We start from the raw sequence: 15,443 nt of genomic DNA, 5'->3' as shown, positions 1-15,443 counted from the left end.
CCCATCCAGACCCCTTACGATCGAAGAACCTCACCCCTCAGAATCATGGTGCAGGCTTGCTCCTACCCCTCTCAGCCAGTCCCGTTTAGCTCCCTTCCCCTTGGAAAGACACTTCTAGCAGCAATGCTCACACATTTCTTCCACATTTCTTGTTTACTATTCTAAAAACTCTTCCCTCACCTAAATCCGTCTGTTTCTCTGTTGGTGGCTTCAGAATGCGGAGGTGACTCGTCAGATGACGGTGGCGCGGGCGGTTGAGGACGAGATGGACAGCGTGAGGAGAGAGATGCAGGAGAAGGTCAAGGCTGCCAAGGAGGCCGCGGAGAGACGGGTGAGGGCGAGACACACACTCCAACAGGGATGCACACTCTCCTGAAATACTGTGCGTTTACAGTATGTATCACCTCTTTCTGTTTTCTCTCTCCCCTTTTTCTCCCTCTCTCTCTCCCTCTCTCTCTCCCTCTCTCGCTTTCTGGGACACAGAGGACTTCAAATGTAATATACTTCACTCCTTCATACTACAGTACATTTTCAACTTTTTCTCCATCTGTCTCTGATCATTTAATTGTGTAACTGACATGCCTTGCTGTACATGTGGGATTTAGAGAGGTAGAATAGATGGAGGTAGAGAGATGGAGACCTAGCAAATAACATGCGTCTCTGTTTCGTTCTCTCTTTTGTCCTCCCACATCTCTCTCTGTTCTCTCCCCCTTCACACTCTCTCTCCTGCCTCTGTCTCCCTTCAGGAGCAGGAACAGGTGGAGCAGCTGCAGGAGCTGCAGAGAGAGCTGATCTCCAGCAGGGCGGCGCTAGACACCCTGAAAAGCACCATGGCCTCGTCTCAACAGGTAGCCAACTTTCTAAACTAAAACACCCTTGCGTCTTCTACCCAACAGTACATTCCTCCTCTCCACTCTACCCCACTTGAACTCACCCTGACACCTTCAAATTGTCTTTACTCTGTTTTCTGTCTTTACATTCCACAACTCCATGTTACTCTTCGACCCATCTCTGTCTGTGTACGCTGCCTGTGTGCGTGTATGAAATTGTGTGTGGAGAGGGTTGTGTGGAGCATCGGTGCAGACCTCGATCTCTGCGTGATCCCGACACTGTGTCGTCATACCAGGCCATGAATGTCCAATTACCATTCCTCCTCTATATCGCCCATCCCTCTCTCCACTCTCCCACTCCTGTCAACCCCTATTTCTGAATCAACTTCTCTCTCGCCCCTTCTCTCTCACGTCCACTCCCTCCTGTCCTCACACACATGCTCTGTCACTTTGTCACACATCTCACTTACAAACTCTTTCTTCCCGTCTCTCGTTCATGTTCTTGTTCACATGCTCAGGAGGCTGCCCACAAACAGGCGAGGGAGAGTAGAAGAATGGCAGTTGTCATTTCCACATCTCATAGCACTTAGGGCGTTGTCTTTTAAAAGGTGGTATTAGGAGTGTGTGAGCCTTGTCGTTCAGTTCAGCAGGGAAACGGAGATATGTACGATCCTAAAATACTGTGTATGTGTGTCACACTCTCATTCTCCTCTTCTCTCTCTCACTCACCCCCCCCCACTCACTTTCTCTCTCTACGTCTCTCACCCCTCCCTCACTTTCTCTCTCTCTCTGTCTCAGTCGAGTGAGGATCTCAGTTCTCAGCTCTCGACTGTGGAAACGGAGAAGGTGGAGCTAGCGGAATCCTTGTTGAAGAAAGAGGAGGAGCTTTCAGGCCTGGGGGAGGAGCTTGAGCGTGTTCAGAGCAGCCTGGCCAGTGAGAGGGAGAGCGGCGTGAAGACTGCCGAGGCCCTACAGAACCAACTCAATGAGAAGGTGTGTGGCAGCTGTTTGTGTGCGTGTGCGCCTGTGTGTCAGCCTCTCAGTGAGTGTGTGGTGTGTGTGATATCTGATTCTATCACTGACCCTATGTGGATAGGAGAGCAGGGAGCAGGCCCTGGAGAGCCAGCTGGTGGCAGCACGCTGGTCCGCCCTACAGGGGACTGTGGAGGAGGCAGAGAGGATAGTCCAGGACTCACTGGCCCAGCTTGACGACCCAGCACACATCAGCTGCACCAGCTCTGCAGGTCAGCCCCTAACCTTCTCCAACCTCTTCTGCAAACAACTGTCTGTCCGTCCAACCGTCTGAGATGATGCCACATTGTGAAACCCATGCTGGAAGTGTGTGTGATGCCACAATCTACTTGTACATGTGTGTTTGTGTTCCAGGGTGTGATGTAGGATGATGTCCCCTCATAATAGTGTGCATGTTTGTTTGTATGGTGGAAGATGCCTCCCCCCTCACTGTGTACCCTCGTTGTGTGTAGACTACCTGGCATCCAGGTGTCAGGCCTCTCTGGACTGTATGGCCAGACTTCACTCTGCCAGAGACGGCTACCTGGCAGACAACACAGGTCAGACTCAGAACTTACTCCCCTAGTCAGCTTTGTGTCATCACCGCCTACTTTCAGGCACCTATCAAAGCTGCTGTTGTTCTTGTGTAGCAGAACAAGGTCAAAAGGCAACCAAAAAACGTTACTTTCACCGACGGCAGCTGTGCAGTAAAAATAAAGAAAACTCTTGAATGAGTGGGTGTGTCCCAACTTTTGACTGGTACACATGCATATTACTTGAAGAGAAGTTCCTTTTTCAGTTTCTTGCCCACATGAAAGATCTAGATTTCTTTTGTCTTATTTGAATTCTTCCCAATAGAAGAAAGTAAATCTATTTAAATATAATTGAATATGTTGCAGGTATTCATGATTTTCTTTGTGGACAGTGGAGGTTGATAGTAAAGTGCTTCTTTATAGCTAAAATACCGGGGTTTTCAGCATTACAGCCTTCAAGTACTTGAAAATTCAAATAGCATATCCTGTTGATTGTGTTTAGGCTTTATAGTAGTTTGACCTTTGACCCTTGGTTCTCCAGGTGTGTCGGAGCTGGTGCGGGCAGTGACCCATCTTGCCCACCTGGTGGGTGACACCATTGTTCAGGGCAGTGCCACCTCTCACATGGTGCCAGTGGAGCAAGCGGATGGTGAGTGTGAGCTGTCCCTGTGTCTTTTCAACTGAAATGTGTACTCTCACATCCAGGACAGGAATGTTCCATGATTTTTAAATAAAGTTTGATTTGAGCCATGTCTAATATAAAATAAACTCTACATCCCTATATACATCTGTTAGAGAAGTACTGATAATGCACAGACACAACGATAGCCTTGCCTGGTCCCTGACCTGTTTGTGCTGCCTGTCACCGGGTGACAATGACCATCGGCGTTGGGAAGACTGCACAAACAGATCAGAGACCAGGCTAGCGGTTAGCCACCCACTTCCTCTAAGTCTCCATACTGTGTCTGTATCCCCCCCCACAGCGTTGTCAGACAGTGTGAAGGCGTGTGGGGCCGAGGCCCTGTCCCTGCTGGGTCAGATGAAGGAGCAGGATAGCCTGGCAACGGCAGATGGCGCCATGCTGAGGGCAGCACTGGATGGCATCCTGGCCACTGCAGAGGTCAGCCCAGTCTTTATGGTCATACAAGTATTGTTGCTGCTTTATTCTTAAGAGTAAATATGAGTCATAGTACAGTTTAGGTGCAAATTACAGTAATTTGATAATAAAAACATAAAAACATTTGATTATTATACCATTACTAGCCGATTTAAAAGGAGGAGAAGAAAAACATACATTTTATACTATGCAGTGCCCAGGTTAACGTTGATACTAATGATACAGAACCATTGAAAACCCTCAGTCAGGCTGCAGGGATGAAGGGATTCATGTATAAACTAGAATAGACTACATGTCCATTTTTATCTCAAAGTGAACTAGAAAAAGACAACAAGGCTGTTAGTAAACACTTGGCATCTCATCAGAAGAAGAATCACAATCACAAGTTGACTACATGTTCAAAAGATTCTGTACTATGCCTACTGGCAAGAATGTCAATCTACTTTCAGCCCTGGTGTCTATCAACAACCTACCTCTTGCTTAAAAGCTGCGATATCTCTTACTGCGTATCTCTCTCAATAGGCCGACACTGATCTTGTAGGTATCCCTGGCGGTTGGTGCTGCGTTATGTACACGTCTTCCACAACTGAGACATCTACACGACGCGGGTCGTAGGCGATCGTGACAATGATCCGATCCATGTTCTTCTCTACAGTAAAGGGTTGTGTGTTATCACAAACGGCGTCATTTGGCAGGGTTCTAGCATCGGGGTTGATTTCTGGATTGAGGCTGCCCACTGTAAAGTAGAGTCGTGTTGCTGGGAGTAGCCCCTCGGTGTTCCCAAAGTAATGGAAGCAATAATGCAGCGCGTGTGCGTTGAATCAAATGACATTTTATTTGTCACATGCGCCGAATACAACAAGTGTGGGTCTTACAGTGAAACGCTTACTTACAAGCTCCTATCCAACAATGCAGTTTAACAAAAATATGATTAAGAAATAAAAGGATCGGGAGACTATATACAGGGGGCACGTACGGGGGCACCGGTTAGTTGAGGTAATATGTACATGTAGACAGAGTTATTAAAGTGACTATGCATAGATAATAACAGAATAGCAGCGGCGTAAAAGAGGTGGGCAATAGTCTGGGTAGCCATTTGATAAGATGTTCAGGAGTCTTATGGTTTGGGGGTAGAAGCTGTTTAGAAACCTCTTGGACCTAGACTTGTGTAGTGGAAATTTCCTGTATTTACCAAATCATGAGAGCAAACCACACACAAGTCAGAGTTATCATAAAGTCCATCTTTAATTATATGAGCTCCAGCACAACCCTGTGACTCTCAGATCAATTCAGTGTCTATCAATTAATTCTCTGAGAGTCCTTACAAAACAGTTCTTAGTATCATTTATAGCCAAGACACACCCATCTCAACTCACATGACAAATAACAGATCTTAGGAACATTACAAAGGAATACTTTACTTGAGAGAGGAGTATTCCATAGCCAGACAGCATTAGCTATAAATTATCGTTCAGTTTGCTCTCCTAAAACGAGGTTCTACTTCTCATTCTTGGTACAACATAGTACCAAGACATTAGGATATATATCAATTGTCATTTTAGACACTCCCATTCTGGACAAGCTCACGGAGACACAGTGACTGGCACACAGACATTGTGGAGCCAAGAGATAATTGGTTCCCCCTCAATCGATCCATTCACATGGTTTAAAAGATATGTTTACATATGAAGACAAGCTTGACCTATTGGGTGACGGCACTCGCTCTGAGACCTGAAGTAGTTGTTTCCCTTGCTCTTCAAGGGCCGCTGCTTTTGTGGTGCGATGGGTAATGATGCTTCGAGGGTGGCTGTTGTTGACGTGTGCAGAGCCCAGCTTGGTAACAGAGAAAACAGTCTATGACTGGGGTGGCTCGAGTCTTTGACAATTTTTAGTGCCTTCCTCTGACAACGCCTGGTATAGAGGTCCTGGATGGGTGGAAGCTTGGCCCCAGTGATGTGCTGGGACGTAAGCGCACTACCCTCTGTAGTGCCTTGTGGTCGGAGGCCGAGCATTTGCCATACCAGGCAGTGATGCAACCAGTCAGGATGCTCTCTGGTGCAGCTGTAGAACCTTTTGAGGATCTGAGGACCCATGCCAAATCTTTTCAGTCTCCCGAGGGGAAATGGGTTTTGTCATGCCCTCTTCACGTTAGTTTGTTGGTGATGTGGACACCAAGGAACTTGAAGCTCTCAACCTGCTCCACTACAGCCCTGTCAATGAGAATGGGGGCGTGCTCGGTCCTCCTTTTCTTGTAGTCCACAATCATCTCCTTTGTCTTGATCACATTGAGGGAGAGGTTGTTGTCAGGGCACCACACAACCAGGTCTCTGACCTCCTCCCTATAGGCTGTCTCGTCATTGTCAGTGATCAGGCCTATCACTGTTGTGTCATCTGCAAACTTAATGATGGTGTTGGAGTCGTGCCTGGCCTTGTAGTCATGAGTGAACAGGGAATACAGGAGGGGACTGAGCACGGGCCCCTGTGTTGAGGATCAGCGTGGCGGACGTGTTGTTACCTACCCTTACCACCTGGGGGTGGCCTGTTTAGGAAGTCCAGGATCCTGTTGCAGAGGGAGGTGTTTAGTCCCAGGGTCCTTAGCTTAGTGATGAGCTTTGAGGGCACTATGGTGTTGAACGCTGAGCTGTAGTCAATGAATAGCATTCTCACATAGGTGTTCCTTTTGTCCAGGTGGGAAAGGGCAGTGTGGAGTGCAATAGAGATTGCATCATCTGTGGATCTGTTAGGGCGGTATGCAAATTGGAGTGGGTCTAGGGTTTCTGGGATAATGGTGTTGATGTGAGCCATGACCAGCCTGTCAAAGCACTTCAGATATGGCGTCAATCAACAGACATGTGCGTCTGTGCGGCCGTTGGTGGTTAGCTGTTGAGCGACCCAGTAGAGCAGCTTGAGGCCGTGACGTGTATAGCTGTGGCCCAACTCTATGGTTCTCAGGTCATTGATTGATTGAAGAGACTTAGACCAGGGACAGCAACTGGAGGACAGAGCAGACCAGTCCTTTTCTGTCCATGGTGAATGTTGGTGTAGCTTAAATCTTAGCTGGAATCTGGATGATTAGGAGTGCAGATCCGGTCCCCAACTCACCATTTTATGGAAGAATTTGGGTATGTCCCAACCATACTTACTCAATCAGTTGTGGGGATGAGCATATCTTGCATATCTTAATATGGTATTATTCAATGATCTACTGCAGTACAAACTTTGATTGAGAAATGATGACGTAATACATTTATTTTGCGATTCGGCACCTAAAGAAATGTCAATAGACCACTGGTTAGGTCCCAGCATTTGTTGGGGACTGATGTCCACCGGCGTTTGTTTTATGTCTTAGACATGGGCTCTTGTTTGCCATGCCACTTGGAAGTTTTATGATATAAAGCTTTATGTGAAGAATTAGTGCTGCTGTCCACTCTCTGGCCTGCCACTCTCTGGTTGTGAAATTCACTGACACGGTTGTGACATACGGTTGTGACATACCTGACCTGCAAACTCCTGTTACCTACAGTACCAGTCAAAAGTTTGGACACCAGATACTGATTCAAGGGTTTCTCTTTATTTGTATTATTTTCTACATTGTAGAATAATAGTGAAGACATCAGAACTATGAAATAACACATATGGAATCATGTAGTAACCAAAAAAGTGTTATATTGTATATTTATTTGAGATTCTTCAAAGTAGCCATCCTTTGCTTTGATGACTGCTTTACACACTCTTGGCATCCTCTCAACCAGCTTCATGAGGTAATCACCTGGAATGCATTTCAATTGACAGGTGTGCCTTCTTAAAAGTTCATTTGTGGAATTGCTTTCCTTCTTAATGCGTTTAAACCTATTTTTTGTGTTGTGACAAGGTAGGGGTGGTATACAGAAGATAGCCCTATTTGGTAAAAGACCAAGTCCATATTATGGCAAGAACAGCTCAAATAAGCAAAGAGAAACGACTTTAAGACATAAAGGTCAGTCAATCCGGACTCTGAAAGTGTAGTCGCAAAAACCATCAAGCACTCTCCTGAGGACCGCCACAGGAAAGGAAGACCCAGAGTTACATCTGCTGCAGTGGATCAATTTATTTGAGTTACCAGCCTCAGAAATTGCAGCCCAAATAAATGCTTCAGAGTTCAAGTAACAGACACATTGCAACATCAACTGTTCAGAGGAGATTGCATGAATCAGGCCTTCATGGTTGAATTGTTGCAAAGAAACCACGACTAAAGCACACCAATAATAAGAAGAGACTTGCTTAGGCCTAGAAACACGAGCAATGAACATTAGACCGGTGGAAATCTGTCCTTTGGTCTGATGAGTTCAAATTTTTGGTTCCAACCGCTGTGTCTTTGCGAGAAGTAGAGTAGGTGAATGGATGATCTCTGCATGTGTGGTTCCCACCGTGAAGCTTGGAGGAGGTGTGATGGTGCTTTGTGTGATGGTGCTTTGCTAGTGACACTGTCTGATTTATTTAGAACTCAAGGCACACTTAACCAGCATGGCTACCACAGCATTCTGCAGCGATATGCCATCCATCTGGTTTGCACTTAGTCCCACTATCAAAACAATTTTGTTTTGTTTAACACATTTTTGGTCACTACATGATTCCATAGGTGTTATTTCCTAGTTTTTATGTCTTAACTATTATTCTACAATGTAGAAAATAATAAAAACCCTTGAATGAGTAGGTGTGTCCAAACTTTTGACTGGTACTCTAGGTCTACTAAATGTACCAAAAGTCCACACACTGCAATCATTCTGAGAACCTCAACTTCCTCATAATGCCTATTTGTGCACATTTAAACCAGGGGATGTCATCATGATAAGATGAGTCTCAGTGCCTCTTATCCTTTCAACGAAGTATGTGACCTGTGGAGGGGAGGTCACAACCCTGCTTATGATAGAAGTTGAACTTGGGCACAGGGAGGGGAGGGGGAACTGACCTATGTCCTTTAAAATCATTTTGCCGAAATGTCAAACTGACAGCATCTAGGGGGACCATTAAAAACAACAAATCCAATGCCACCTCTCTTTTTCTCTTATCTCCCCCTCTCTGGTCGGTAGAAACTGCGTCCTCGGGGTCTGGAGCTGCAGCAGGGGGAGCTGGGAGATCTGGTGGAGCAGGAAATGGCCGCCACATCGGCCGCCGTGGAGTCAGCAGCTGCCAGGATAGAGGTAACCAGCTCAACGTGTATATGGGTGTGTGTGTATCACCAAGGAAGACCCAAACTAAAACAGAAATGTGTGTGGGAAAAGAATCCTCTGGTTTCATTTTACAGTAGTACCAACCAAAAGGTGTCTAATTTCCTCTATTGTATACTATTGACAGGACATGCTCAACAAGTCGCGTGCTGTCGACACAGGGGTGAAGATGGAGGTCAACGAGAGGTGAGTCTCCCACTCCTGGGTTTTGTTCATTAGGCACCGAATGGAAGAAAACGGACTGAAACAGTGAGGGACTCTCTGAACATGTCCAGTAAGAAACGCACATTTTTTTTCATCCCCTTTTACATTGTTTTCATCGCGTGCCCTAATGAACACTACCCTGGCTTTGAGAATCGCATAACTTTCAAATGAGTGAAACATATCAAGATGTGTTGCACAGTGGAGATGCTGAACGAATGTGTCCTCTATCACCCCACATAGGATCCTGGCCTCCTGTACAGACCTGATGCAGGCCATCAAAGTGCTCGTGCTGTCTTCCAAAGATCTGCAAAGGGACATTGTGGAGAGTGGCAGAGTGAGAAACAGAAACCTATCATATGTGCATAATAATATAATATACGGAATGGCTGCTGTTCCGTCTTTTCTGGAACCTGACTTGCCGGGGCTATTGATATGGCCATTTATGCGCATGTGCTGTATTTTGTTTTATGTAGCTGCTGCCTTCTCTGCTGCCAATGTAGCTTCTGCTCAGTGCTCCCACTATCACTTGACGTGGAGGGGGAAACATGTTCCATCTATGTATCCATGCCTCAAGCTTTTTTTTCTTCTCCAAGGTGTTATGGCTCAAACCTGTGCGCCTAGCCCCTACTACCATACCCCGTTCAAAGGCCCCTACTACCATACCCCCTTCAAAGGCCCCTACTACCTTACCCCCTTCAAAGGTCCCTACTACCATACCCCCTTCAAAGGCCCCTACTACCATACCCCGTTCAAAGGCCCCTACTACCATACCCCCTTCAAAGGCCCCTACTACCATACCCCTTCAAAGGCCCCTACTACCATACCCCCTTCAAAGGCCCCTACTACCATACCCCCTTCAAAGGCCCCTACTACCATACCCCCTTCAAAGGCCCCTACTACCGTACCCCCTTCAAAGGCCCCTACTACCGTACCCCCTTCAAAGGCCCCTACTACCGTACCCCTTCAAAGGCCCCTACTACCGTACCCCTTCAAAGGCCCCTACTACCGTACCCCCTTCAAAGGCCCCTACTACCGTACCCCCTTCAAAGGCCCCTACTACCGTACCCCCTTCAAAGGCCCCTACTACCGTACCCCCTTCAAAGGCCCCTACTACCGTACCCCCTTCAAAGGCCCCTACTACCGTACCCCCTTCAAAGGCCCCTACTACCGTACCCCCTTCAAAGGCCCCTACTACCGTACCCCCTTCAAAGGCCCCTACTACCGTACCCCTTCAAAGGCCCCTACTACCGTACCCCCTTCAAAGGCCCCTACTACCGTACCCCTTCAAAGGCCCCTACTACCGTCAAAGGCCCCCTTCAAAGGCCCCTACTACCGTACCCCTTCAAAGGCCCCTACTACCGTACCCCCTTCAAAGGCCCCTACTACCGTACCCCTTCAAAGGCCCCTACTACCGTACCCCCTTCAAAGGCCCCTACTACCGTACCCCCTTCAAAGGCCCCTACTACCGTACCCCCTTCAAAGGCCCCTACTACCGTACCCCCTTCAAAGGCCCCTACTACCGTACCCCCTTCAAAGGCCCCTACTACCGTACCCCCTTCAAAGGCCCCTACTACCGTACCCCCTTCAAAGGCCCCTACTACCGTACCCCCTTCAAAGGCCCCTACTACCGTACCCCGTTCAAAGGCCCCTACTACCGTACTCCGTTCAAAGGCCCCTACTACCGTACCCCGTTCAAAGGCCCCTACTACCGTACCCCGTTCAAAGGCCCCTACTACCGTACCCCGTTCAAAGGCCCCTACTACCGTACCCCGTTCAAAGGCCCCTACTACCGTACCCCCTTCAAAGGCCCCTACTACCGTACCCCTTCAAAGGCCCCTAAAGGCCCCTACTACCGTACCCCTTCAAAGGCCCCTACTACCGTACCCCCTTCAAAGGCCCCTACTACCGTACCCCCTTCAAAGGCCCCTACTACCGTACCCCCTTCAAAGGCCCCTACTACCGTACCCCTACTACCGTTCCCCTACTACCTACTACCGTACACCCTTCAAAGGCACTTACATCTTTTGTCTTTCCCACTCACCCTCTGGCACACAGACACAATCCATGTCTCAAGGCTTAACAATCCTTCTTTAACCCGTCTCCTCCCCTTCATCTACTCTGATTTGAAGTGGACTTAACAAGTGACATCGATAAGGGATCACAGCTTTCACCTGGTCAGTCTGTCGTGGAAAGAGCAGGTGTTCCTAATACTTTGTATACTCAGTGTATATTCCAATATAATCTTTTTTTTCTCCAGGGGGCAGCATCCATGAAGGATTTCTATGTCAAGAACTCTCGCTGGACGGAAGGCCTGATCTCCGCCTCGAAAGCCGTGGGCTGGGGCGCCACAGTCATGGTGTAAGTAGTATCACCCTTTCTCTTCTAACTTAACCTTGTATTACAGCAGTGTTGTTACCTCTCCACAACACCATTGTGTTCTGGAATACACTCATTTAGGCCAGAAGATTTTCCTGACTACACGACCTGACCAGAAAAAAAACTCCACCCCATGCTGTATAGCCTATAACTGTTGAACTCGTAGCATGATGCACTACAGTACCCATAATGCTCTGCGTAATATATCCCATAGAGATGCAGCAGACCTGGTGGTGCAGGGCAAGGGCAAGTACGAAGAGCTGATGGTGTGTTCGCATGAGATCGCAGCCAGCACTGCACAGCTGGTGGCCGCATCCAAGGTGAGACGGTACTTCTTATATGTAATAATTTGTGGTAACTGAAACTCTGTGCTTGTGCGTGCAAGCCTGAGACACTCACTCACAACCGGATCTACACATGCCAAGTTAGATCTGTCTCATCACTCAGTGTGTCAACCATATCTCTACATGTGTTTAAGACACACTCTCTGGTCTGTTGGGCAGGTGAAGGCAGACAAAGATAACGCCAACCTGGGCCGACTGAAGCTGGCATCCAAAGGGGTCACACAGGCCACCGCCGGGGTTGTAGCCTCCACCAAGTCCGGGAAGTCCCAGATCGAGGAGAAAGGTGAGTGGATTAACAGTAGCGTGCCCGTGCATTTACACAGTGAGCGATCAACGTGAGATGTATTGTGACTGAATGTTTTGTTCGCGAATGCTGAATTTCTTTCTCTCTCCTTTATCTTCATCTTTCTCTTCATATGTCCCTCCCTTTTCTCTCTCTCTCCTTTCTCCATCTCTCTCCCTCCTATGACTGTGTGCTTCAGACACCATGGATTTCTCCAGTATGACCCTCACTCAGATCAAGAGGCAGGAGATGGACTCACAGGTAAGAGCAATGTGGGGTGGCTGTGTGTGTGTGTGTTACAGGTCTAAGTAAACTGTGTTTTTGTGTGTGTTGTCAGGTTTCTGTTCTAGAGCTGGAGACAAAGCTGCAGAAGGAGCGAGAGCGTCTAGGGGAGCTAAGGAAGAAGCACTACGAGCTGGCCGGGGTGGCCGAGGGCTGGGGGGAGGAGGACGAAGGTGCGTATGTGTGTCTCAACGTGATTACGCAGAGGCACTATGGCAGAAATAGCGATTGTGTATAATTGGTTGTGTTGAAGCCCAGTCTAATATCCCTCTTTTCTCCTCACAGGTACAGGTTGAGGTCTGCTCCCCACCTCTCCTCCAACCACAAGACTAACTTCTCTCTTGCTCTGCCTCTTGCCCCATTTATACACTCTCTTCGGTCTTTCCCTTTATTTTTTTATCTTTTATGAAAGCCAAATAAAAAAGGTGTTTTTTTTTTAATTATCTTGTTTCCAGCTGCTTCTAATTGGACATTGATGAGGAGGGAAAGTGGCGGGATGGATTGACTAACTGCCTGGGCCCCTTGAGAAATACCACACCAGCTGATGGTTCCTCTGTCTTCGACCAAGTATTTATTTCAGTTCTCCAACGGTTCACTTTATCCCAGTCGGAGCACCACCAGTGTGACTGTGGAGCGACCCACCGTGAGCACAAGTTCTTCACAACCAGACATCCTAGAATGCATTGCACAAGGGCCAATCCCTCATGAGAGGGAGACTTGACTGATTGCCACATAGACCCCACCCCTTGCCCTCCACCTGCCTACCCATGTCTCATCAGTGCAACGAAAAAAGGCGTGTTTTTCTCCCATTAAACGCTTGTGTTATTATTCTAAGAGGTAGAGGTTGTTAACTTGCACCCTGTGTTAGAGGGAGAGCTAACCCCTCCCTCACTGCCTCCCCACTTTTCTTTTCTCTTGGATCTTCTTTTTCCACTCACTGTGAGCTTTTGCATCTCTAGTAGTCCAACCCAAACCCCATCTAAGCTATACGCCCACCGGGATACGGACTTATGCCTTTTCGCTTCCTGTTTTAAAGGCCATGATGACTGTTGTTGTTGTTATTAGAGTTGACTGTTTAGACGACCAGCTACCCTGTGGATACCAAAAAGCCCCGGCCCATTTAATGGGGTTTAGGTTTGCTAAAGGCACAAGTGTAGCGTGTCTGAGCAGCCAGGGGACTGTTGCTGGAATTGAAGCTAGAGATTAAGTGTCTGTCTGTCTGTCTGTCTGTCTGTCTGTCTGTCTGTCTGTCTGTCGCTGCTTTGAGCCCCTGGTTGTGTTCATTAGCCACAACATGGACAAAAAGGTAGTACCTAAACGTGTCCAATATGAAACTCTTGTTTCCACTTTCTAAATGGTATGCTACGCCGTGTCCTATTGAACAGGACACTGATCATGCTGGACCGTTAATTGGCTGTGTGGCTCTGGGCTTCTTGGTGTCTAGCGTGGCTGGAAAAAGGACTTCCATAAGCTGATGTCTGATAATTTACTCTTCTCCGAGGCACCCCCCCCCCCTTTATTGATTTGAAAGGATTGGACTTGTGTAAGAAATCTGGTGGGAGTGAACAAGTAATAAGCAGAAAGGCAGGGAATTGGAACGCAGCCCTACACACCCACACTGCTGGGTGCTTATCAGCTTCCACAGACGACGTAGCTGTAAAGCCTAGAAAGGGAAACCGACAACTTCCATCTGTCTACAGTAGCAATAACACCTGGGCTGTGTTCATTAGGCACCAAATGGAAGAAAACAGACTGAAACAGGCAGGGTATACCTGGACCTGTGTTATATGTTACATTGTCACAAGAGAGCAGTGTTGCACAGCAGAGCTACCACATTAGAGACTATCATAAATTCTCCTCGCCTGTCTTGCCAGTGGTCACTACTGCTCTTCAATCTGGCTTTATGAAAATATATGGGAATATCGTATGTTGTTGAGTACACTACGAGTTAGATTAGTAGGGTTTCATCTAGTATTTGTTTTCCTTTCAAATACTTTAGCTGCGCTTGATTGAGCTTGCCTGGTGCAATGGAACCAATGAAATAGTCCCAAATGTACTTCAAAACACGCCCATTGGGCACTCCAGTCAGGCTCAATAAAACGCAATGATATTCAAGAAGTATTCAAAAAAATGTATGAATCCTATTTGGACCCTGATCTGGTTTAATCACAGTATACTGTCTCTGTGTGTGATGCTCTTTGAGTTTGTCTTCCTGCGTGTCTTAATGTCCCTTTGAGGTTTTATTATCCTGCTCTGCTTTTGGTTGTTTTATATAAAAAGTTGTGACACTGGGTATTTAATGATGATTTAATGTGTACTTCCTGGTTATTGACCTCTCACCCTTTGGTTTGTGTCTGTAGTCCAACCAGCTCAGCCAGCCTTTCAAACTGCCGCTCACTGTAGTCGATGAGAAACACACAGTACTCAATAACATTTAATAATGTCTTTGTATGATATACTAAAAACGATGTATCTGCGTATAATTTTTTCAGTTTTTAAAATTAAATATTTCAACTTTAATATGACAAGCTTGTTTTTGTTGTTGTTGCTCACTTCAATGCAGACTGATCAAGGTAAGCTGCCACCATTTTTTTCAAAGTCCTTGAAATGTTCATGAATATTTAATGTTTAAAACCCTTAAGTGATTAGGAAAATGTATCATTCAAATGATTGAGTGACTCGTGGGTTATTTCCAGATGGCCCATCCCATTCCTCTTTTAGGACGTTATCTCATCATGTACTCTTTCTAGGGATTCTATGTGATGTAATGCACTTGGGGAGAATTATTATGAAACATTTTAATCATAGTGATTGATACAGGAGCTGTAGGATGGATGTCTGGCTCTACTGTTAGGAACGGTCAAGAGTGGATTGTCTAACATTTAATAATTGTTTAATGTAGCAAGATGAACTAAGTTCCTTCTGTGTGAGTTGTACAGTAATACTGTTATATAAGCGTGATTAATTGTGGACGGAACACATTTGTTTAATGTCAAGACAATGGGACTAGAGGTGGGTGGGGGGGTGGGGGGCGGGGGTCAAACCATACCTTTTCATATCACTCAATCGATTCAGCACAGTTTTGAATAGTAGGGGTATAGAATTTACACAGTATTAACATCCATCGCAACCATTGTTACTGCTATACTATAGTATACAGTATGAACAGTAAGCCTGGAGAACAAACATATCCTCTTTCAATGATCAGCTAGAGCCTTTGTGGAAAGTATTGATTTGATTTCTTGCATGGAAAAAC

At 46.7% G+C, this 15,443-nt stretch overlaps 1 protein-coding gene across 4 annotated transcripts in view; it reads left to right on the top strand.

Moving 5' to 3' along the window:
- The window catches only part of LOC135552755 (huntingtin-interacting protein 1-like), a 49,104-nt gene extending 34,389 nt beyond the window's left edge, over positions 1-14,715 (top strand). For all 4 annotated transcript variants that reach the window (XM_064984577.1, XM_064984580.1, XM_064984579.1 and 1 more), the window contains 16 exons: positions 215-331; positions 747-848; positions 1,629-1,823; positions 1,927-2,074; positions 2,315-2,401; positions 2,916-3,023; positions 3,358-3,494; positions 8,561-8,671; positions 8,826-8,884; positions 9,143-9,236; positions 11,160-11,260; positions 11,493-11,598; positions 11,782-11,905; positions 12,105-12,166; positions 12,243-12,360; positions 12,473-14,715. In XM_064984577.1, the coding sequence (XP_064840649.1) occupies positions 215-331; positions 747-848; positions 1,629-1,823; positions 1,927-2,074; positions 2,315-2,401; positions 2,916-3,023; positions 3,358-3,494; positions 8,561-8,671; positions 8,826-8,884; positions 9,143-9,236; positions 11,160-11,260; positions 11,493-11,598; positions 11,782-11,905; positions 12,105-12,166; positions 12,243-12,360; positions 12,473-12,483 (1,680 nt within the window). In that variant the 3' untranslated portion in view covers positions 12,484-14,715. The remainder of the gene's footprint in view (positions 1-214; positions 332-746; positions 849-1,628; positions 1,824-1,926; positions 2,075-2,314; positions 2,402-2,915; positions 3,024-3,357; positions 3,495-8,560; positions 8,672-8,825; positions 8,885-9,142; positions 9,237-11,159; positions 11,261-11,492; positions 11,599-11,781; positions 11,906-12,104; positions 12,167-12,242; positions 12,361-12,472) is intronic.
- The last annotated feature ends 728 nt before the right edge of the window (positions 14,716-15,443 follow it).

This window comes from Oncorhynchus masou, chromosome 13 (genome assembly GCF_036934945.1).
Source record: "Oncorhynchus masou masou isolate Uvic2021 chromosome 13, UVic_Omas_1.1, whole genome shotgun sequence".
NCBI classification, from domain to species: Eukaryota; Metazoa; Chordata; class Actinopteri; order Salmoniformes; family Salmonidae; genus Oncorhynchus; species Oncorhynchus masou.
This window is presented reverse-complemented; position numbering and strand designations above follow the sequence as displayed.